The sequence below is a fragment of the Hippopotamus amphibius genome, chromosome 12 (assembly GCF_030028045.1).
Source record: "Hippopotamus amphibius kiboko isolate mHipAmp2 chromosome 12, mHipAmp2.hap2, whole genome shotgun sequence".
Lineage (NCBI taxonomy): Eukaryota > Metazoa > Chordata > Mammalia > Artiodactyla > Hippopotamidae > Hippopotamus > Hippopotamus amphibius.
Window position 1 is genome coordinate 90946164 of NC_080197.1, and position 24670 is coordinate 90970833.

Below are 24670 nucleotides of genomic sequence, written 5' to 3' on the forward strand. Positions count from 1 at the left end.
AGGAAAAAAGTAAACTTAATTTCTTCCTTTTCTTTCTTTGATAAGCCTCGTAATGTTTAAACACAAACACCAGATGTGATTTCCAAAACTCCCTTGTAAATTTAAACTTGCACCATACTATAATCTAACCATATAAAATTTCAAGTAGTGGAGATATTTAAAACTAGGTAGATAGTTGGTGTGTTCGCTAAAGAGCAAGGGGTATTGTAAATGATGAAAATTGACTTCAAAGCTAAGAAATATAAATCCTACCTAAGACATTTATAAAATCCAGTTGATGTTAGGATTCCACCACGAGCCAATTTACTGCAAGTTGATAGGTACTCAGAATACATTTCTGCTCGAGAGACAGAACAATCTGGATTTACTTCAAAATGAGCATTTAACCTAAAAGAGGAGAAAAATACATGGCATTATGCAATATACTATAGGAGAGTCTATACTTAAATATACAAAACCATTTGAAGGCAATGTGTTATAAACTAATAATTTTGGCTATTAATCAAATTTCACTGTCTCATATGTAATTAACAAAAATACATGCTAGGTTTTAGAGTAAATAAAGTGAGATTAACTACTTAATCACATTTATTTTAGTATAAAAAAATCATTATCAACAAATATAAAAACCAGGATACGAATAATACATCAGCAGGGTTGGTCTGTTGGCAACAAATATTCTACAACAAATTAATTTTATTCAGTGAATGCTCAGGTTCCTGTCTTGTGATAATCAAAATATAACAGAAGTTCCCAATTATGAGTTATTGGCAATGTGAAAAATGGAGGAAAAACTGAAGTTAAATTTCTGTTGCTCTTGAATCAAATTTCTTCAGAAAAAACTCTCCCAAAGCTTTTAACCACTTCCTAAAACAATGATACTCCCCATGCTGCACACTGCCCCTCCCCACCTCAGAGACTCTATCCCTAATCAATTACAAGGTAACTCAAACTTCAGTTTGTCTTTGTCATAAAGTGACTTCACCTATTAGTTAGAATTGGAGGCCTAATTATCCTTACAGGACTCTTTCTAGGACTCACCATATACATGACAGGCCAACTTACAGCCGATTCTTATCAACTGAATCAAATGGTATTTATGATAAAATAATTTAAAACGCTTCTCTCCTCCTCCCTAGAAATGGCAGAAATATGCAACTGAGACTTATAAGACCAAGTCTACATAACATTTCACACTGGATGTGGTACTTATTTTTTCCAACTTTCATAACCCTTTGAATACTGAGTTTTCAAAAAGACCAGATACAAAAAACTTTTTTTGGTTTCAATATAGAAGATAAATATTTCCAAATATTATTGGAAGAGATTCATCAAGTACAAAGGGTCAAGGTGTAACAATATAGAACACGAGGAAAAAGCATTAAATTAGAGATATTGCCATAAACCTGATTTAAGAAAAGTGGAAAAGTAGAGAAAATTGTCATAGGAACACAGACAAGAAAGCACCAAAAATATGAAACACAGAGTGACAGAAGCATGGGATGGGAGAAAAATGTTAGAGAATGGGGGAAAAGGGGTCAAAGAAAGAAATTCTTTAAAGTATACATCATTGAAAAGTGATCTTACATTTCAACCTGCTAATCTTCTAAAGAATTAAAGTTGAAATTCATAAAACAATGAAATCTAACCAAGTCTACATTTCTTTTTCTCAGAAAGTGGCTGAGATGTGACCAGTCAGTCTTCTCAAGAAAATATTGTTTTCAAGTTGACTATTTCAGTGTAGACATACTGGCTATTCTCTTATTTGATTAGTTACCCCTTACTACTCACAAAAAGGAAAAATTAACTAGCAGTGAATAAGAAGTTTTGCTTTTGATCAAAAAGAAGGGACATTTAACAGCAAATCTGGTTCTATTTTCTTAGTCCAATTCAGTTTTAATAAAACATTAATTTCAGAAAAACAAATTCTATAATCTGACAAACCTTATTTTCCACAAAGTCAAAAATAACTTTTTAACACATTCTACTTGAAAAGAAGGGGTGTAATTTAATGAAATTCTAGTCAAAGACTATTTTAATTCTGAAGATTCTGATAAATATTTTTTTTCAAACTATTCCAAAATACAGGTGAAGTGATTTTACAATGCCCTTTCTTTGTATAAATGATATCCTACTCTAACTAAAAAGAAATATAGAGTAAAATTCTGGATGACTGCTCAAATTCATTTCCTTTTCTCATTTGCTTTATTCTTCCCAGGGAAAAAGCCTTAATAGAAATAAACCACTTACCACTGACAAGCAAACTTCTCACTATCTATTTCCACTATTCCTGGAGGTGGAGCAACATGCTGTGCTACAACTGCTCTGGAAGCTAAAGAAAAAAATACATTAGCTACATCATTTTTTAAAACTATATGCCATATTTAATTCATGGATACTGAACCAATTAATGTTCACAACGAATACCTTTTAAAAAGGTGTATAAACATATTGAAAATATACAAATTTCAGAAAGAAACTTACCATGGAGTACATGTTACACCAGGCACTGTCTTAGATGCTTCATACAAACTATTTTAACCTCACAATCATTCAAATAATAACAATAGCATGGATTATTTCACTAATATAAAATCTAATTTTCCCACTGTCAGACACTCAGTTTTAATTTTATATAATCTTTCTTAATTCTTCTGTGAGGTGGTATAAAGAAATTGAGACTCAAATTGATTAAAGTAACTAGCCCAAGGTCACACAGCACAATACATCAGTAAATAAGCATCTCTCAGTTTAGTTATAGAAGCAGATTGCTTCAAAAATAATTTAACTTTTGAATTTAAAAGATTAATATTGACTCTATAAGTGGCACATATTAAATTTCCAGATATGATGAACAAATAGCTAACTTCTATACTGGAACTGATGACAGCCAAAAAAATATGAGATAATATAAACTTAGTCATACTATGATAAAATATGAATCTTACATTTTTATAGATAAAAATTATACTGTTTCATCATTGAATCAGCATTATTAATTTCTACTTTTTAAACCTACAAAAGTATACCTACTTTTTTTCAGGTGATTTTTTGGCAAAACTTCTCAGAGCCCTCAAACGAAACAAATGAATTTCTAAATTATTGGAACCCACAGCTCAGCTCAACCTGTGAATGATCTGAAGCAATCTTGACCTTTGTCTGATGAGACCCCAGGCTTCCACTGGGATACAGCTAACAGCAGCCAGACACTTGTAAATATTTATTCTGTATTAAACCATTTACGTTTACATGATTTGTTTTAATCTTATATATAGTTCTAAATTTAATTGTCCCCATTTTGCAAATGAAAAAATTAAAGCTCAGAGATTAAGTTCACAAAGGAAGACATGATGGAGACAAAAAAGCTGGTATAGCTGGAAAGCCTTCTTTTAGGAGTGCTGAATTTGAATTCAGGTCTCTCACCATTTTAGAGGCCATGCTGTGATATTCTGCGTCCTAACAGAACATAATGCTTAGAACCAAAATTATTTTCCTTGTGCAACCCCAGCCTATCTTTTTTCTCCTCCTAACTTGATGACACTGTTAAAGAAAATAACTTTCTAGGGCCTAAACCTATGTAGAAATCTTCTTCCCTCTTCTTCATCAATTATACTCTGAGAATGTACCCTACTCTGACTGAAATCTGAATCAATTAACAACCAATTGCAAGAAACATTAGAAACCATGTTGAGATTATGAGAAACTTTATAAACAATGCATAAAGAAGAATGATACAGCCACAATTAAATTAAAAGCATAAACTGGAAATGTATAATTACTATAAAAAGTGGCCACAAACTGAGAAGCATTGTCCTCAGGATACCTGAAGACATTCCAATGGGTACAAAGGCACTTACACTTTAAAAGGAATCAATTTCCAGATACTCAAAAAACTGCTTTGCCTGCAACATTGCTCTTTAACCACTTTGGAATAGAAAGTCTTAACTCTCACCCATCCTTTAGAGCACTGTAAGATATGGTTAAATGTATGACTCTGTACCCAGAAAGGCTGGCTCTAGAGTTCCACCATTCACTAGCTGTGCAACCATGGGCAAGCTACTTAACCTCTCTGACTATAAAATGGGGAAAAGTCACAGTATGGTGACCTCATAGATCGTCATGAGGATTAGAGGAGTTTATGTGTAAGTCACCTAAAGCAATGCCTGGCACACAGTTAAGTGCTACTATGTTAGCTATGATGATGATGATGATGGTATAAAACCTCTAGAATACCAAAGGGAGAAGCAGAAACATTACTGTCCACAACACTTCTTTAAACCAAGGTATTAGGGTAGAGTTTCTGGTCTATCCCAGTGTTTTATATATTACAGTTAAGGGCAACATATGGCATTAGAAATTGGGTATTCTGGCCCTTTGGTGTGTTCTGAATTCAGATACAAAGGGATGACAATTTTTGCTTAATGTCCTTTCCTCCTCTATCCCTCACCTACTATCAAAGAGTGCATTACTTTGGTAGAATCTTATAAGTAAAGGTAGAATCTTATAAGTAAAGCACTCAGAATATTTTAAAGAAATATTGAAGGTGATGGCATCTTATTTCATTCACATGACAAACTCATGACAAGCTTAACTATCTTAGAATTCTGAAATAAGGAAGGTATCACAGAGACACAAATTAACACATTTTGTTGGACTGAAAAATAAAGTTGGACTTTTTCTAAATAACAGAAATTGAGGCAAGATACTTTTGATAATAAAGACTAACTTTATCAGTTAGGTTACGTGGCAGACATTTAACATAATAGAATGAGGTAAATCTCCAACGCCAAGACTTTGACAAAAATGTATTCATGCAGATGATAAAAAGCACTTTATCAAAAAAAGCACTGTGGTCTTGAAATGAACACCATGTAAATTTTCCTAACCCAGTGGTCCTCAAAGTACAGTGCCCTGATCTGAAGCATCAGCATCTCATGGGAACTTGTTAGAAATGAAAATTCTCCAATCCACCTGAATCAGAAATTCAGGGTATAGAGCGTGAATTTAGGCTCTTTATAGAAAAATATAGAAGTCAGCATTTAAGCCCACTGGGTGACTCTGATGCACCCTAAAGTTTGAGAACCACTGTGCTAACGCTTCCTGAATATACTAGGTTAAAAAAGGTGCATCTAAGCAAGACAGTAGCAACTATAATTTACAGTCATATCTTGTTAATATCTTTTTGATATGCTTTCAATAAACTTAAAAATAAGTATCTATAATGACTGGGCAACAAATAATTTTGCAAATCAAGTATTGTTAATTCTTTGATTTCAACCGAAACAAAGAACTCAAATTGTCAAAAGAGCATTACATACAACTTAAATAATTTTTAGATAATTCTAAGCAATTCAAAGAATTTTAAGTTCTACCCTCATTTCCAATTTAAATCTATAAAAAGGAAAAAACAAGATAAAATTAATGCTGAACCCAATTTTATTCTAGCAATAAAAAATATTCATACAGAGACACACTAGAGTAATATTTTACGGAGAACTAGGGAAAAAACTCTTGTCCATTTCATTAAGGGATATACTTCCAATAACTATCTTTTATTTAATAATTATTTATAAAAACCTGTAATATATTTACTATTGTTTTATGTACTGTTTATTACTAAAACTTGTAATAATAAAATAAATTTTTAAATACTTAGAGCTTTATAATGTAATAGAAAACTGAAAAACTTGCAATTAAAATGTCTATGTAAGCACTGATAGGGTGATGGATATCAGTTCAAGGAGAAAGAGGGATAGTGTAAAATTTCTAATATTAAGACTGTGTTATTTTTTAAACGGATGATGGTAAGTATCAAGATCCCACTGGATACAAAAAGTCTATTTTTATTTTAAAATATCAATATACTATACACAGAAACATATTATTTGCAACTATTTAAATTCAGATAAAGAAATTTAAATGTCAACCTAAAAATGAGTGAAAGGTTATATAAGTTTTTGTAGTGATGAGAGGAACTGAGCAAAAAATCTGAAGATGACCATTCCATTCAAAAGCAATATTAAACAAACTGGGGGGAAAGCCAAACTATAAGTGGTAACTAATCAAACAATTCAGAGTTGTCATTCATGATGAGCAAGTAATAAAGGGCTCATCAGCTCAAAAATGAACTCTTTTAGGTTCTTAGAGGTCTATTCGAACCTCTATCAATGGCTTACTACATACATAAGCAAGCCACAACTCTGAATATTTAATTTTATCCATTTGCCAATGAGGATCAATTCTTAGGTTGGGGGGGGGGTTCATTTGTTAAGGTCACAGGTCAGCAATAAGGCAAAAAATAGCAGTTTTCATCAAAATTACCTTTGAATATTCTTCAAATGACCCATCATCGTTCAGTGTATCATTGATAATTTATTAATTCCACTCTGTTGAACACAGTTTCCCTATGGCCCTTAATTAACTTAATCTTTTAAATTAATTTAAAAGTCTCTCCTTTAAGGATAAAAACATATCCCCACTACCCACTTAACTGGCAATAGCATTTCCTTTTCAAGGTTGAGAAACTGTTAATGTTCTGATCATTGATTCTCCAATATGTATCGGTTCTTTAAGATCCATTGCCTAGGGGAGAAATCTCACTGAATAGATCAGCAGTCAAAATGAGAGGAGAACAAGGTAGCTGGAGAGAGATGACAGGAGTCCAAATTGAGTCTTAAGTGCTGGCAATCAAAAAGGCCAGAGTATTTAGGAAGACTCAACAAGATGTGGTTATTAAATGAATGTGCTAGTTAAAGATGAAGGTGATTAAATGAATGTGGTAGTTAAAGATTAAATGAGACTTTTGTTTTAAGGATAGTGGGAGAGGTTGAGAAAGATCTGAATGCTATTTCTAGGCTGAAGAAGCAAGTAAAGAAAGAGAGGTTTAAGATATAGGAATGAGGAGTCGGGGAAGACTGATATTCAGAGTACAGATTCAGAAGTAGCTAACATCTCTTCCTAAGACAAGTGGAAGTTGAAGGAGAATTGAGCTCAGATGCTAAGAAGTTTGTAAGGGAAGGGGTAAGAAGTTGAAGAAATTCATGCCACACAGCTCCCAGAGTAACTACGAAGTGTCAAGATCAACTGAGAGAGTGAGCACCCCCATCAAAAAACAAGCAAAGAGAAATTCCTTGGGAATGGTGACAGGGCAGGTGAGGTGAGAGATGGATTGTTTTTGTTAGGACAAATGAAGGTGGAGCACAAAAAGGCTGAGAGTGCTAAAATATAAAAATCATAACTCATAATAAGCCCAGCGAAAGAAGTCCAAGGGCTGAAGGACAGGTCTGAATTCTAAATAAAGATATTTGAATTAAATAGAATTGACCCAAGAGATCCTAGAAAGGGTGCACAAGTACAGGTATACACACACGTGTTAGGAATTCTATATGCATGCACACATGTCTGATCCCAAGCTCTGATTCTCTGGTATTTGGTCTGAGATTTAGAAATAATAAGGATGTTATATTTATGTATTCTGATGACCACCTGAGAGAATTATAAGGTAATATGTGATTAACCAATTCCTGGTCTATCAGTTTCCAATGATCAAAATCACAAACCCATTAGGGCACTTAATGCTCTCACAGTTGTGAATAATATCTAATCCCTCACACTATTCTAAATCCTTCTCAACTTCATTTCTCTATTATACTATTCTTCCTCTGTGCTCACCTTGATCCTGCTACTCCTGGAATGTACATTATCTAAGAAATTAAAGTACATACTCAATTCTCATTTAGCCTACTTTAATGTAAAATATCAGTTCCCTGTACTGCACATTTAAATTTATCTTAGTATTACATGTGACACACCAATAACCACACTGAAAAAGATGATACAAAACACTAACCTGGGGCAGATGCTACATGGGTCTGGGTTTGGACTTGCTCTACAGCTTGTGGCCTAATTTCAGATAAAACTTGATGGCTGGAACTTGGATGTTCAACGAGTTTTACTGCAGCCAGTGCATCGGCGCCAAACATCTGAATATCCGTAGAAACCAGACACACTAACATGTCTAAAATAAATTAAAAACCAACAGTTATTAGTCAATGATATTACAAAACAATGACATTGCTGAAAAACACATGCTATATAAAATGCTGCTTCTCAAACGCCAGTCTATGAATCATTGTACATCAGAATTATCTGTGGATCTTTAAAAAAGATTTTTAGGCTCAATCTCTGAAGACTGATTTAGAAGCTCAAGTGGATGTTAGGTATCTTCATTTTTAAAAATACTTCCCAAATGATTCTGATGCACAGCCAGATTTAGGATCCACTGATATGGAAAGTACATCTCAATTTCTCAGTAATAATACTTTTCAAGCCAAATCTTCATTAACTCTGATTTTAGTATTTATACCAAAGAAAAAAATCATGTGAATCACTGAGCAAAATGTTAATGTGACATGTTTTAGTAAGTGTGTTTAAAACTGACAACCCACTAAGGAGGTGAGTTCATTTATTTTGAGGATAGTACCACTACTAGCATTTCTAAGAGAAGGAAGCTTGTTCCACTCAGCTTTAGTTGCTTAATAGCAGCAGTTGACCACTTGAAACAGATGGACCTGCTCCCCAGAGAGTCAGACATAGCCATCTTGTTGATTTCAAATTTAATATACAGTAATAGAAATAAAGAGAAGAAATAAAGATTACTGATAGCCACATGCACCCTGGTCTCCACATGATAGAAGTTTCTTGCTTATCTAAACTAGGCAGAAAGAATAACACAAACAACACAAACAAGTGTGTCTGAAAGGGTAATGAATCCTCAGGCAGTCAACCCGCAAATATCAATTGTGATTTTTTACAGCACTACATTAAATACTTTTTCCGCAATGAAGAAAATAACTTAAATGCTTTTTGGGTTTAGTCTTACCTATGCTCTTTTCTACTTTTGCAATTTTTGTGCAAGCCACATCTCCCATTTCTGTGAGCATATATAGCACCTCAAGTGTTGAGATTACAAGCAGCACATCAGGTAAAGTGAGATGACAAATGATCTCTCTGTATGAGTCCTGATCGACATATTCACAAATCAAAACACCATTATCTTCTGCTTTGCAAAGATTTCCCAAAATTTCCATGCCTGAAAGCACACACACATAAACATGTATTTGTCTTTTAAAAGATGATAAAAAGCTTGTGTACTTCAGACAATGAGAAACTTAAGTGAGCGCTTACCCCTCATCTTTAAAAATCTATCCCTTGACATTAGGCATTTTGTAACAGTATGAAACATCAGATGAGTAGTTTTGAAATCAACAGGATCCAATAAAAGCTGGAAAAAAGAAAAGACACTACTAGGTAGGTTTCTTCCAATTTACATCCAAATGTGTATTTCAAATTTAATAAAAATGAGAACAATGTTGCATAACTTTAAAAAAAAGTAATTACTGTGAGAACAGCCATCAATAACTCTGGAGCATCATTTCAAAAACTTGTTTTTTTTCCATTAAAGTCTACCACTTCAGTCAAAAACTACATGTAAGCATTTAATATTCCATAATTATGGCAAATATAATAATCCCACATCCTAAAATTTTAAAGTAAATATTGTGCTAACTATAAAAACTGTTTTAAGCTACTGTCACATGCTTACCTCAGCTGCAATATTTCCTAATGTGTCAAGGCCTAATTGCCTTAGAGATATAAAATGACTATGTGCAGAAAGTAGTAAGAAACGGAGACAGGTACGATTAGCTGCCAAGAGCTTAACATTGCCCTCCTCAAAGGAAAGATTTCGCAAAATCACTGCAATCTGAAGTACCCGTTGTCCTTCAATATCATTAATGCCCAGCTTTCGAGGTGGATGAAATAAAGATTCCCAAATCCATTCTCCTGATGTACCTTCTATAACAGAAGAAAACATATGTTACTTAAACTGATTTTTTACTTATTATTATTGATATTTCTAAGTTATTTAAAATATTTTCTCATTGACTTACCATGAGACTTGTTCCTGTCAGAAATGAGGTCACGTACTTCATTATCATCAACAATGTCTTTCCAAAACTGTAACGAGAAATAACACAATTCTGACAATTATAAGTAACTATCCTATTACTTCAAAAATAGTCACACATACTATAAAACTATAATAGTTCTACTATTTTTAGCTCATGTAGATATCATTATATTCTATTGTACTTAGTTCTTTGATACAAATGCTTGATTTTTCTGTAGTTCAAAGGTATCATTCTGGCCTGGGGCCCACAGGTCCCTAAATGGTCTGTGAAAGAAATTAGGGCATCTGTGAACATAAATGAGGAGAAAAAAAATGACACCTTAATGTTCATTAACCTCTAGCTAAAATTTAGCATTTTCTTCAACTCTGCATGTTAGAAAACAAATCACAGGGACTTCCCTTGTGGTATAGTGGTAAAGAATCCACCTTCCAATGCAGGGTACACAGGTTCGATTCCTGGTCAGGGAATTAAGATCCCACATCTACGGGGCAACTAAGCCTGCGTGCTCTCAACGAGAGCCCACGTGCTTCAAACTACAGAGCCCATGCGCTCGGGAGCCCATGTGCTCGGGAGCCCATGTGCCAGAACTAGAGAGAAAAAACCTGCTCGCCATAACTAGAGAGAAGCCTACACGCCACAACGAAGAGCCGGCACTGCAATGAAAAGATGCCTCATGCCTCAACAAAGATCCTGCATGACACAACTAAGACCCAATGCAGCCAAAAAAAAGCAAAAAACAAAACAAAACAAAAAAAAAAAGATTGCAGAGAAAAAAAAAAAGAAAACAAACCACAGTAGTAATAGCAGTACCTCTGACAATGTCATCAATATGAACCACAGCTATTTTCAGGTCACTATATAGCTATGGAAAATATCTAGAAATAGTGTTTATGCTCATCAGTACCTGAAAATCGTGACAGTCATTAATCCCATTAGTAAACTACATATAGCCACAGTATTCCTATTTACAGACTCCTGAGACATAGCTGGCTAGCTACTGAGTAAATCTACATCTAGAAGAAAATCAAACAGCAAGTGGTGAAGTATTTGTGTTCACAAATTTGTAACCCAGATATTTAGGTTGCTTTCCAGTATTCCATATCTACAAACTGTTTTTTGATCCACATGAGAGAGGATATGAGTCAAAATCCACTGCTTAATCTTTTTCAGGCTAAGAAACAAATGCCTTTATATTAATATGTCTACACAAAATGAATTTTAACTTTTCTATGCCATTTAGCTGTATTATCTTGTTACTTCTGTACTAATAACGAAGCACATGAGCTATTAGTTCACTGTTTATTTTTTAAACATTCTGATGTATATTTCTAAATGACTGTATTTTCGTTTTGGGAATTAAAGTTCCTTTACATTTAAAGTTACTAATGTGAGAAGAGGTCTACCACCAAAAAGACTCACTGCAAAAAAACTCATGATAAAAAACGTTTGGTAACAATAAAAAAGAACTAGGCATATGAAGGAATAAGACAATGTTCAAAAACCAAGAAAAAGGGCCACAGGAAATTCAAATAGTAGAGATAACAGAGTGAAATTTTTTTTCTTTTTTTTTTTTGGGCACACGGGCTTAGTTGCTCCGCGGCATGTGGGATCTTCCTGGAGCTGGGATCGAACCCGTGACCTCTGCATTGGCAGGCAGATTCTTAACCACTGCGCCACCTAGGAAGCCCCAGAGTGGAATTTTAAATGATCATGGAAAACAAAGAAATGGAAGAAAAGATTGAAAAGTTTGGCACATAAGTAAAACCATAAGAAATAGCTAAATAGATATTCTAGAACTGAAAATAAGAACTTGATGGACAGATTTAATAAATGATTAGTTTCAACTCAAAGAAGAATTAGTGATTGGAAGAGACAGCAGAAAAAAATACCAAGTTAGAAGCACGAAGAGACAAGAAGGATGAACAGAATAGAAGCATTCAAGACAATACAGTGAGAAGTTCTAAAATAAAATTAATTGGAGTTCCTGCAGAGAGATAGAAAGAATGGGCAGAAACAATATTTGAAAAGACAGGGCTGAGAATTTTCTAAATCAACTGAAAGATGTCAAGTCATAGATTTAAGAAGCACTCCAAACTCCATGAAAAGATACACAAAATGTGTAGGAGCATCATAATAAAATTCCTGAAAAGCAAAGACAAAGAAAAACTCTTAAATGCAAAGGTGGGAAAAGGGACAGATAACCTTGAAAAAGACAATTAAAATTACAGGAAACTTTGTAAAAGAAATAATGGAAGCCAAAAGACAATGGGATATTTTCAAAGTGATGGAAGAAAATATCCACCAAAGGAGAATCTTTACACAGTGAAATTGCTCTTCAAGAATAAAGCTGAAATAAAGACATTTTCTAACAAATGAAAATTGAGAAAAATATCATCTGCAAACCTGCAACAGAAAAAAAAAATGCATGAAAAGGTAGATGTGACTTAAGTCAAAATAAATGCTGAATAAATAAAATATTTTTAAAAGTCTTATGGGTAATAATATACATAAAATTAAAATCTATGAAAAATGTTTAGAAGACAGTTTTGCTCAGGCCACAATGGTACGGCAGTAGTCATCTCATCATAAACCAAAATGTATAAAACAATTGTTTTCAGAGACTGGACAACAAGCAATGCAAAACAGTAATCACTGAAAGATGGGAAATAAATGAGGTGAGCCCAATGACTGCCCCATATCTTTACTAAGATACTCTTTCTAGACAATGTCACTGAGGCAATAAACCCAAGAGATCATAGCAATTACTAAACTGAGAAGATATATGTATATATATATCTATATGTCATCTCTCTCTTTCTCCCTCTCTCTCTCTCTCTTTCTATATATATATATATATATATATATACAGCTAATTCAGGTCCAAAAAAGGCCACACCTCAGGAATAAAGATAAACTAGCCCTGTATTTGTCATAACAAAATTTAAAAACAATTATTCATATATTAATTAAAAGCATGCCAGAACAATGTTCAGCATTCTTGGAAGACACCAAAATCAGACACTAAATAATGTAATAGTCCCAATATCTATATCTAATAAAAAAATTACTAGATGTACAAAGGAAGTAGGAAATATGACTCATAACTAAGGCAAAAATCAGTTTCAACAAAAAAAAGACCCAGAAATAATAAAAACAGTGAAACTAGCAGACAAGAACTTTAAAACAACTATTACTAAATATGCTCAAGGATTTAAAGGAAAATATGAACACAATTGAGAGAAATGTGGGACAATATAAAAGAGAAACAAATGGAATTTCTAGAGTTGAAAAACATATCTGAAATAAAAAAATATGACTACATGGCCTTAATTGGAAAAGAGAAAATAAAAATGTACCAATAGAAACTAATTCACAATGAACTACACAGAAAACAAAAAGGTCTAAAAACAATGAATAGAGCCACAGTGGCCTGTAGAAAAGTTCCAGAAAAGCAGGAGGGGAAATAAAATATTTTGAAGAAATAATTGCCAAAAACTTTCCAAATCTGATGAAAAATACCAAACCAAGAAGCTAAATAAACCCCAAGCAAAAAAAGCTAAATAAATAAATAAATATAAAAACCACAACAAGGCACATTATATAATGACAAAGAGAACACTTAAAAGCAGTCAGATAAAACATATCACACAGGAAGAACAATAAGAATGAAACTGACTTATTGTCAGCAATAATGCAAACAAGACGCCAGTGAAATGTTACCTTTAAAGTGCTCATAAAGTATAAACGGTCTGAATGCACTGATGAAAAGGAAGAAATTTTGGAAAAGGTACACTGAAGGCAGCAGAAGAAAGCCTCAACTATAAGCCATCTACAAGAAACACTATACATAAAACTACAGATGAAAAGCATAGTGATGGAAAAAGATATATGATGAAAACATTAATCATAAAAAAGCTGGTGCTGATAAATAATACCAGACAAGAGACTTCAGGATAAGGGATATTACCAGAGGTCGGGGGAATAATTCATAATGGCAAAATCATTAAGAAAGTGTAATAATCCTAAATGTACATGCCACTAATAATCAAGGTTCAAAATACATGAAGCAAAAACTGACAGAACTGATAGGGGATATAAACAGTTATAATTATAGTTGATAATTTCAACACATCTCTCAAGGAATCATACAACAATGAAATAGAAAAGCATTAATGACAGAAATCTTGAACAACACTGTCAATGATCTTGATTTAATCATTATTAACAAATACTACATCCAACAATAGTACCACAAACATTCTTTTCAAGTGTGCATAAAACACTCACCATATGCTGAGCCATAAAACAAGTCCTGACAAGTTTTAAAGACTGAAATCACATAGACTATGTTCTCTGACAAAAATGGAATGTGACTAAAAATCAGTAGTAATAATAATTATGAAAGTAAATGATAGGAAACGGCTAAAGCAGTTTATAGAGGGAATTTATAGCTTTACATGCTGATAAAAGACAAGAAAAAAAGTTTAAAACCACTGGTCCAAGATGCTATTTAAGAGATCTGAAAAAGAGCAACAATGCACAACAAAAGTAGTATATAAATCAAAAGTGAGGAAACAGAGAGGGAATTGTTCTATTGTCCTTGAAATTATCTAAGATGAGGTAAAAGTACCAATTTATTAAATTAGTAAGGATTAAAATATAATTTCTAATATGATCAATGAGAAGATAGAAAAAGTGTATATAAAAACTAAGTAGGCAGAAAATTGAATAATAAACAATACTCAGTCAAATCAATTGAAAAAAGGTAAGAAAGGAGAAGGAAAGAAAACAAACCCAAACAGGCAGGACATATAGAAACCAATTCAGAACATGGTATATTTAAACATAATTATATCAAAATTACATTTAATGTAGATGGGAAAGTGCACTAGTTTAAAAACAAAGTTCTTCACACTGGGGGAAAAAAAGCCCAAATATATTTTATTTACAAAAAAAATCACCTAAAATATAAGGATAAAAAAGATTGAAAGTAAAATATGAACCATCTAAACACCAACTAAATGGAAGCTGATACAGTTATACTGATATCAGACCCCCCCACCAAAAAAAAGGATAAAGGAGACTTAACGGTAAAAAAGGATGCTTCATGATATGTTCAATTAACCAGAAAGAGGTAACAACTATACTTGTGTGCAGTAAATAACACATTCTCAAACTATAAAAACACAATTATTGTAGAACTATAAGGAGAAAGAAACACATCCTCAATCAAACTGGGTGCTTTTAACATATCTCTCTTCATAAATGAAGAAACAGATGAAAAAGTCAGTACTAATGTAGAAATATAAATATCATGATTAATTATGTTGCCATAATTCAAAAAGATACATTGCAGCACTATTTAAGATAGCCAGGGCATGGAAGCAACCTAAATGTCCATCAACAGAGGAATGGATAAAGAAGATGTGGTACATATATACGATGGAATATTACTCAGCCATATAAAAGAACAAAATAATGTCATTTGCAGAAATATGATGGACCTAGAGATTATCACACTAAGTGAAGTAAGTCAGACAAAGACAAGTATCATATGATATTACTTATATGTGGTATCTAAAAAAAGTGGTACAAACTTATTTACAAAACAGAAATAGAGTCACAGACGTAGAAAACAAACTTACGGTTACCAAAATCAAAAGCAGGGGGTGGGGGTGGGTGGGTATATAAATTTGGACATTGAGATTAACATATACACACTACTATATATAAAATAGATAGCTAAAAAAGGACCTACCCTACTCAATACTCTGTAATAACCTATATGGGAAAAGACTCTAAAACAGGATGGATATATGCAAATGTATAAATGATTCACTTTTGCTGTACACCTGAAACTAACACAACATTGTAAATCAACTATACTCCAGTGAAAATTTTTTTAAAAAATGATTAACTGTGTTGGATTAACTGACATATAGAAACTTATACCCAACAACTTCAGAATACAGGCATACCTTGGAGATATTACAGGTTCAGTTCCAGACAACCACAATAAAGGAAACATCATAATAAAGTGAGTCAACACAAATTCTGGTTTCTCAGTGTATATAAAAGTTATGTTTATACTACATTGTAGTCTATTAAGTGTGCAATAGCATTATGCCTTAAAAAAAGCGTACATACCATGATTAGAAAATACTTTATCGCTAAAAAAACGTTAACCATCATCTGAATCTTCAATGAGTTATAGCACGAAAATCAAACATCACTGATCACAGATGACCAAAACAAACATAATAATAATAACGAAAAAGTTTGAAATATTGAGAGAATTACCAAAATGGGACACAGACACATGAAATGAGCAAATACTGTTGGAAAAATGGCACTGATAAACTTGCTCAATGCAGGGTTGCCACAAAGCTTCAAATTGTAAAAGTGTATCTGCGAAGCACAAGAAAGTGAAGCGCAATAAAACAAGATATGCCTGTATGTATTATTTTCAAATACACATGGAGTGCTTATAAAATCTGATCAATGCCAAGCTACCAAATAAAGGGTGAAGACATTTCAAAGGTTTAAAATTATACAGAGTATGTCTCTGAACATACTGAAATTCAGTAAGATATTAATGAGAAAAGGAAACTGGAAAATTTTTCATATGTTTTTGGAAATTAAGAAAACTCCCTTCTAAATAATCTACGTTTCAGAGAGAAAATCATAATGGAAATTAGAAGACATTTTAAAATGAGTTATAATAGGGGAAGCTGAGACGCAGTGAGAGAGTAGCATAGACATATATATACTACCAACTGTAAAACAGCCAGTGGGAAGTTGCTGTATAACAAAGGGAGTTCAACTAGAGGATGGATGATGCCTTAGAGGACTAGGACGGGGAGGGTGGGGGGGAGTCGAGGGAGGGAGGGAATACGGGGATATGTGTATAAAAACAGATGATTGAACTTGGTGTGCCCCCCAAAAAATAATAATAAATAAATTAAAAAAAATAAAAAATAAAAATAATTAAAAGTTAAGAAATGTAAAAAAAAAAATGAGTTATAATAGAAACATGAAATTTCAAAATTGGAAGTATAAAGTTAAATGTGTGCTTGGATGGAATTTTATGGCTTTAAAAGTAAATATTAGAAAAAATAAAAACAAAAATCAATAACTGTAAGCACCAGCCCAAGAAATTAGAAAAAGTGAAGAAAATTAAACCCAAAGAATATAGTATGTAGAATAAAATATAAATAGCAGAAATTAATGAAAACATACAACAGAGGTGACATCTATTCATCTTCAACATAGCTGTGTCTTCTTGATTTCACATGATTAGTAATTATACTGACAACCCCCATTCCCCATTGTGACTGCATGTGTTACTTTAATGACTTTTTTGTGCATCTTAAATTTTACTCACCAGTTTTCTGGAGTTAAAGAAATTATCTGCCTAACTACAATCAAGAGGCTTGGCTTTCAGTGGGTGGGGTAAGAAAAGAATATAGAACTTTGGGTTAGCTTGTAAAGCTGGGAATTAAAAATGCAATGAAAGGGATTGACTGTCTCTATACTTGAGCTTTGAGTTAAAAACAACCCATGATATATTTCACCATTAGCCTGCTCCACATCTCCCATGGATTTGTTTTACTATCAGAGTAATCAGAAAAATCTCCAATAAAAAAAATTAATATAAAGTCATTCTGATCAGTATTTCCTTTCAAGAGACTGGCAAAAGCAACATAGAAATGAAGAAATACTCTTGAGCCAATCTGTACAAAAATCCTACAGAAACAAGTCTGCTGAAATTTATAAACCAACGTTATAAAACACAAAGGAATAATCCACTGAGTCAGAGTCAGCAGAATTAGAGTTGTAGGAGACTTGGATATTAGCACTATCATATACATATATGTACATGTTTAATTTTTAATTTATATTTTACATATAAAATATGATATATTCACTTGTTTATATATCATACATTTAATTCATATAAAACTTAATTGTACTAATAAAAATATATTTTAAATATATATTTTAAAAATTATAAAAGTATAAAAGGAGAAGCTCCAAAAGGGCAAATTTGAAAAAATACAATGAGAATTTCTAGAAATTAAAACACAGTCACTACAATGAAACTTAATAAACAAATCAAGTGCCATATTAGACACAGCTTTAGAGTGATTAAATGAACTGAAAAAGAATCCTAAGGAAATTACCCAGACTGTGAGTAACAGTCTGGGTATCATTAAATTCACTGCTTTTGTTAAAGATTTATCATTCTCAGAAATCAATGTATGATAAAATAAAAACTTTACTTCTGTTTATTAGCTATTCTAAATGATTTTTTACTCAACTTAATCACAATTCGTATATAAGATAAGCAACCACTGACCCTTGGCTTTTGGCTACATGTAATTCAATGGTTCAATATTTTAATTACATGAATTACCTTAACGAAATCTCTATCAGTCTTCTCCTTCCATTCTTCTCCAAATACAGTAGAAAAGGATCCTAAAGCTAAAAGAATAAACAGTGCATTCAGTAAAATGAAATTATTTCTTTCACTTGGTTCCTTAATAGGTAGGTTTGGAAAAACAGAAAAATACATCTTAAGATATCTTGTTCATTAAAAATTGTTTCATAATAAATGACAGAAAGACATGACAATTTCTTTTGAAATACAATTTTTTTAAATTATAGAATTTAAAGAGAGTCTCTGTCACTACAATCTAAAAATACACAACTTACTTTCATAGTAGTTATACAGACAATAATAAAAAAATGAAAAGTACTGTAATAGTTACTGTGCATTAGTTTTCATTTGTAGAAGAGAAACATTAAAAAGTCAAACTGATGCTATTGCTATTAAATTGCCAAACTGTTATAATTTTAAATCTTCACATTCATTTCAAAAATAATTATGTAATTCATATTTGAAGTATTAATGGGCAAGGCATTCTTTGGGAATAATTACCACAAATGAAATCTCCTGTAGGAAACATTCTCAGCCCTATAGCTTGTTTATATTTCTTGATAAAGTTGTTTTAGGAGGAAAGTCAAACCATCTATTTTCAAAATCTTTTTCTTCATAACACCCTGCCTCTGCCTCTCACAACAGAGGTTAAGGTATATAGATACGTTATATCATTTTTTTCTCCTCTATGTTGCTAACTCATTTTGTCAATTATGAGACTAGACAACTTTACTAAATTAGTAAAGTTGTATAATACAAATGTCTAAGCTGTGACACAATAAGCATCTCTGTTCAAAAATTAGGTTAAGTACTTTCATCAACTATCTGTAATTATCTGTATTCTGTAATGAAAGCTACTGGTTTTCAAATGCAGAAAGAAAACTACATAGTGGCAACTGTTAACAGAAAAACTAGTTTTATGAATATAATTCTTTAAAACAACAAAGTAAGCCTCCTTAGTGGATGTGTTATGACATGCATAACATGGATATATTTTCTCTTATAAGACATTTACTGAATGTTTGTAGTCTTATTAAACCTTTAAGTACAGATCTAATATTTACTTTATTGAGTTAAAGTTTGTAAAGTACTTAGGTTAGAATAAGACTACTCATTGAAAAAGTATTAAAAAGGGTGAAGAATGGAAATGATTTAACATTACATTGATAGTAGGATCATGAAGACACAAAATAAAGAATAGATGTGAAATTTTTAAAAAAATAAAACTACAGTAACCTAAAGAATTTCATAAAATATCAAATTTATATATATGCAGCAGCTTAACCAGAAAAATGAAGCCCACACACCACTTAAGAAACAAGATTTTGTTTGTCCTGAAGAAAACCTTATAAAGAAGAAACTTCAAAGGGAAAAGAATACTGAATGGAAATGTAAGATGGAAAAATTAAATTTGTCACATGGAATTTTTATTATACTTCTTCAAACACATATAACGTATAAACATTCCACACTTTCAAAGGAAGTGGTATCTACATTTTCTCTCAATTAAAATTCACGCCCTGTGCTCGCTTCGGCAGCACATATACTAAAATTCACGCCCTAAAAAAATCCAAAACCTCTCAAGAGCCTAATGAAATATATCCATAATCAAATATACCCTTAATCTTCAAACTCAAAAGAATTATCTTCATAATGTAAAACCACTGTTTTACTTATATGGTCTTCCTATGTACTCTGGAACTCTAAACTTCTGACTCTTGAAATAAAGGAAATATCCCTTAAATAGTATTTGCTAAATTATTAACATTTTAGATTGCTACTCTACATAATAATTTAGGCTGAGATAAACAAAAGTACTAAAGAATGCGAGAAGATAAACTGGGTCTAAAGAATATCATAACTCAGTGCATCAAAACTGGTAAGCTCACTTTTATCATATATACAAATATAATCCTTATTCAATGATGAAATGGTAAGAATTCACTACAATTATTCTAGTCAGAATATTTACTCTTTTTAAAAACTTCATTTTAAGATTTCTAAAACATGTGAAACAATTTTAAACTCCATTTTATATTAAATGCTGAAAATGCCTTTAAAAGATCAAGATGAAATATTAGGAAACAAAGAAGGTGAAAGTGAGACAAATTTAGGTGTTCAAAGTTACAATACAAACTGGTAAGCGCTGATTTTTGTTCCTCCTCCATGTAACCAAGAATAGGTTCAGGCAGAGTAAGAAACTAATTTTCACTTTTGTTTAATTCCAAAATGTCTTCATACAAAATAAATACATGTTAAAATTTAAGGACTCCTACTTTGGGAATTCCCTGGCAGTCCAGTGGTTAGGACTCCGTACTCTCACTGCCGAGGGCCTGGGTTCAATCCCTGGGTTCAATCCCTGGTCGGGGAACTAAGATCCCACAAGTCACGTGGCATGGCCAACAACAACAACGACAACAATGGAATCCTACTTAGGTAATCCTAAATAAAAGTATGTTTGAAAATTACACTACTGACCCAATCAAATTACAGAAAAATGAACTCATCTGCAAACATGTTGCTTTATAAAGATAAAAACAAAAATACTCATGAACCTATAAAACATTACAAGCAATTCTCAGACTGTATCTATTGTTCTATATAGTTTCCTGTATGATAAAATAATTTCAAAATATATCAATACCTTCATCCATTAATAGAATATACTTCTGGCAAACGAAGTTACAATGGTATTGGGGTAAAAGGAGAGTTGAGAAGCAAAAAAAATATTTATATCAATAACATTCAGTGGACATAGATGTTTTAAATAGAAAAAATATGAGCAAGAAAAAATTTCAAAAAGTATTTTCTAAATCCCTATTAAACTACAATTAGGGAAAAAAAACTGCAATTAGAGAACTGAACAATTTGGTCTGAAGAGTAACCTAGATTTGAGATAGTTTCACATAAAACAAAGAACTTAATTTACAAAAACCTACAACCAGCAAATCCTCCAAGTAAAAACAATAAGAAATATTTGATAATTCTTATTTTGATTATTTATGCAGCAAACTTTCAAATGCATTGACCTAAACTGTTTAGTTAAAAATTATAAACACAAACCAGCAAAAATAGACTTCAAAAAACAATTTCTTCCAGGTCCTAGTTTTCGCTACCGGAATTTTATATCAATCTTCTCAAATCAACAAACCCACATTTACTCTAAGCAAAATACAGCATTTTAATTCTGAAAGCTCTAGTGAGGCTAAATTACTATTCAAATATATAAGGTTAAAAAAAAATCCAAACATTCATTATTTTAAATAATACATTCAATATAGCAAAAGCAAATAAAGAATGCTATTACATTGCTTAATAAAAAGTACTTTTCTCCTTAAAAACCTTTAAAAAAAAATCTGTTAACACCTTTACTAGATGACTGATTGTACAATACGTTAAGCCTAAAACTTACTGTCGTCAAACACCCCAGCATTAGCAAGTAATAAAGTGATGATTTTAGGGTCTTTTTCAAGTTGCATGACGTGTTTGCTTTCATTTGATAGGAGAGTGCATACATTAATAGCAAAGTCCACTTCATTTGGGAGTCCAGATAATAGTGAAAGCACCAATTTATTATAATCATTTGGCGAATTGAAGTCCATAGACAGCCCATAACTTTGACGCAAATAATCTAACAAAGACAAAAACAAAAAAACCATTAAGCATATCAAGGATTAGAAACCATTTATGGTTAATATCTTCTGAATATTGGACAGAAGCTTGTTTTCTGTTATAAAATATATACTGAGTAGAAGTTTACAGAGTTCAACTTTCTAAGCTTCTTCAGTTAAAATTACATTCCTAGAAAAGGATTAAAATACAAAAAATGTACATATTCTGTTGGATATCATTGCCAAATTACTCCTGTATCTTTATTTTAATTTACCTAATCTACATTTTTTATTCTTGTATTTCAAGAGACTTATTCTGATTTTTAAATACTGTAAGCCAGAAAGACTGGTTCCTTTGAAATTTTTAACAATATCATGTTTCTAAACACGCTGCCTACCTTCTTTACCCAATTTTTGGAGGATTATTACTTTTTCAGGTCTGATTTTCTTTTTGCCATGTAATTAACATGTAAAATTCATGCTTTCCAGCTCTACAGTTCTAGGAGATTTGATAGTCTTTTAATCATAACCACAACAGAGATAGAGAGTATTTCTATCACCCCAAAGAAGTTTCTTTATGTTCCTTTGTAGCCGATCCTCTCCTCTATCCATAAACAACCACTGATCTACTTTATTTCAAAATGCCAAATAAACAGAATCACACAGTATATATCTTTTTGTGACTAATTTATTTCATTTAGCAAAATGCTTTTGAGGTTAATATCCATTCTGATGTGTGAATCAGTAGTTGGTTCCCTTTTATTGCTATAGTATGGCTGTAACACAATTTGTTTATCCATTCCCTAGTTGTAGACATTTGGACTGTTTCTGGTTTTGGGCACTTTTGAATGCAGTCGCTATAAACATTCACATACAGGACTTTGTGTGGTCATATTTCTTCATTTCTCGTGGATTGCTGGGTCATACAAAGTGTATATTTACCTTTGTAAGAAACCGTGAAACTGTTTTCCAAAGTGGCTGTAATATTTGTTTTTCCACCAGCGATGCATGAGAGTCCCTGGTGCTGTGCATCCTTGTCAGTACTTAATACTGTCAGTTTAAAATTATGAGTGACTCGCTTATCTAATATTTGTTTTGTAAATATTTTCTCACAGATAGTGAATGGTTTGCTTTTTCAATTTCTTAACAATGTCTTCAAAGAGTTTTAATTTTGATGAAGTCTGATTTATAAATCTTTACCTCTACCGTTCATGCTTTTGTGTCCTAACAAAATCTTTTCCTAACTAAGATTTTATGTAGGAGAATTAAAACATTTTTAGAACTCTGAAGGTAGGGAAGATAGGATTACAGAACACTAATATATTATATACTCATGATATATACATATCAGAAAATGTTATATTTCTAGAAATATTGACTCTAAATTGGTGCAGTTTAGGCCTTGGCAGCTATGTCCTGAGACATATACCCCAGTACATTTTTCACATAAAGATCTAATTAGTTTAACGGGAAAAGGCAAGAAACAAGAGTTAGAAAACTGCTATATAAAACATTTCAGAAAAATATGGATTTGAAAAAAAATCTTTTTAAAATGTCACTAAATGGAATCACAAGTAGGAATCCATTGTCATAACATGCCACAGAAGAAAGTCGTGTACGTAAGAAACTTCTTCATTTCCTAATGTAGATATCTGAGGAGACACCTCTTCAATTCTAAAATACTCTATGAATTTCTCCAATAAGAAGTGTCACAATACAGTTATAAATGAGTAAGACATACATTCTTTATAATATTTAAGGTTGAACAATATATTGTTGATTTTTTATACTCTTGAAAAATGAAATTTCTCATAAATAACATAAATATCTGGGGAAAATGTAACATAACTTCTGTGAATACAGGAACAGATTTTGATATTTCTATACTGCATACTGCAATTGATCATGAGATGCCAAGTCTCAGCAATAGTTAAGTTTTTAGAGTCCACAAAATTTTCAGGCAAATCTCTTCAACAGAAAAAAAAATTGGAACCCATATTCAACATCTGTCACAGTCTTGTTTATGTACTTTCAATATGATCTTGGAATTGTTCTGTTTGCTACTGAAGAATAACAGATGCCATTATATACTCAATTCAATACATCCTTATGTGAATAACTTTGCAAAGATATCTCTAGTTAAAATAAAATGAATAAATATGATAATTATGAAAAGTCCTTTAATTATATGAGGTTTGGGAAAGATTCCTAAGATAATATAAGAGAAAACGCTTACAAAATTTTAAAAGCCTCCCTTCCCATCCCCAAGGAGGTATGATTGAAGAGCTACAATTTTAAAAACTGAATGGGATCAGAAATTTTCAACATTCTTGACTCAATGTTTATAAAACGCATCACTGCTGACAAACAATTTAATCTGAAGCAATCTCTTTGTTTTCAGTTTAGAGGAAAAGGAGAATTGTTCCTAGAGTGCTGTTTACATTACAGATATTATACAGTACATTCTTCCTATTGATATTGGCAGTGATTGCTGTAGTTCAAATGTCTGTAAGAATATGGGACATGGAAAACCTTTGCTCAAATACAACTGATGAAACTAAAATAATAAATCTTCCTGTAAAGATATTACAAATAAATTTAAATCTTAAAAATTTTAATTTAGAAACTAATTTTTTAATTCTCAAGTG

General features: G+C 32.0%; 1 protein-coding gene across 1 annotated transcript in view; it reads right to left on the minus strand.

Moving 5' to 3' along the window:
• Window positions 1-24670, minus strand: part of ARID2 (AT-rich interaction domain 2) — a 158453-nt gene that overhangs the window by 51768 nt on the left and 82015 nt on the right. The window contains exons 5-13 of the mRNA XM_057701724.1: window positions 21824-22042; window positions 18388-18455; window positions 9951-10017; window positions 9605-9855; window positions 9187-9283; window positions 8882-9091; window positions 7850-8017; window positions 2251-2332; window positions 253-387 (exon numbers count right to left, since the gene is read on the minus strand). Coding sequence (XP_057557707.1) covers window positions 253-387; window positions 2251-2332; window positions 7850-8017; window positions 8882-9091; window positions 9187-9283; window positions 9605-9855; window positions 9951-10017; window positions 18388-18455; window positions 21824-22042 — 1297 coding nt within the window. The remainder of the gene's footprint in view (window positions 1-252; window positions 388-2250; window positions 2333-7849; window positions 8018-8881; window positions 9092-9186; window positions 9284-9604; window positions 9856-9950; window positions 10018-18387; window positions 18456-21823; window positions 22043-24670) is intronic.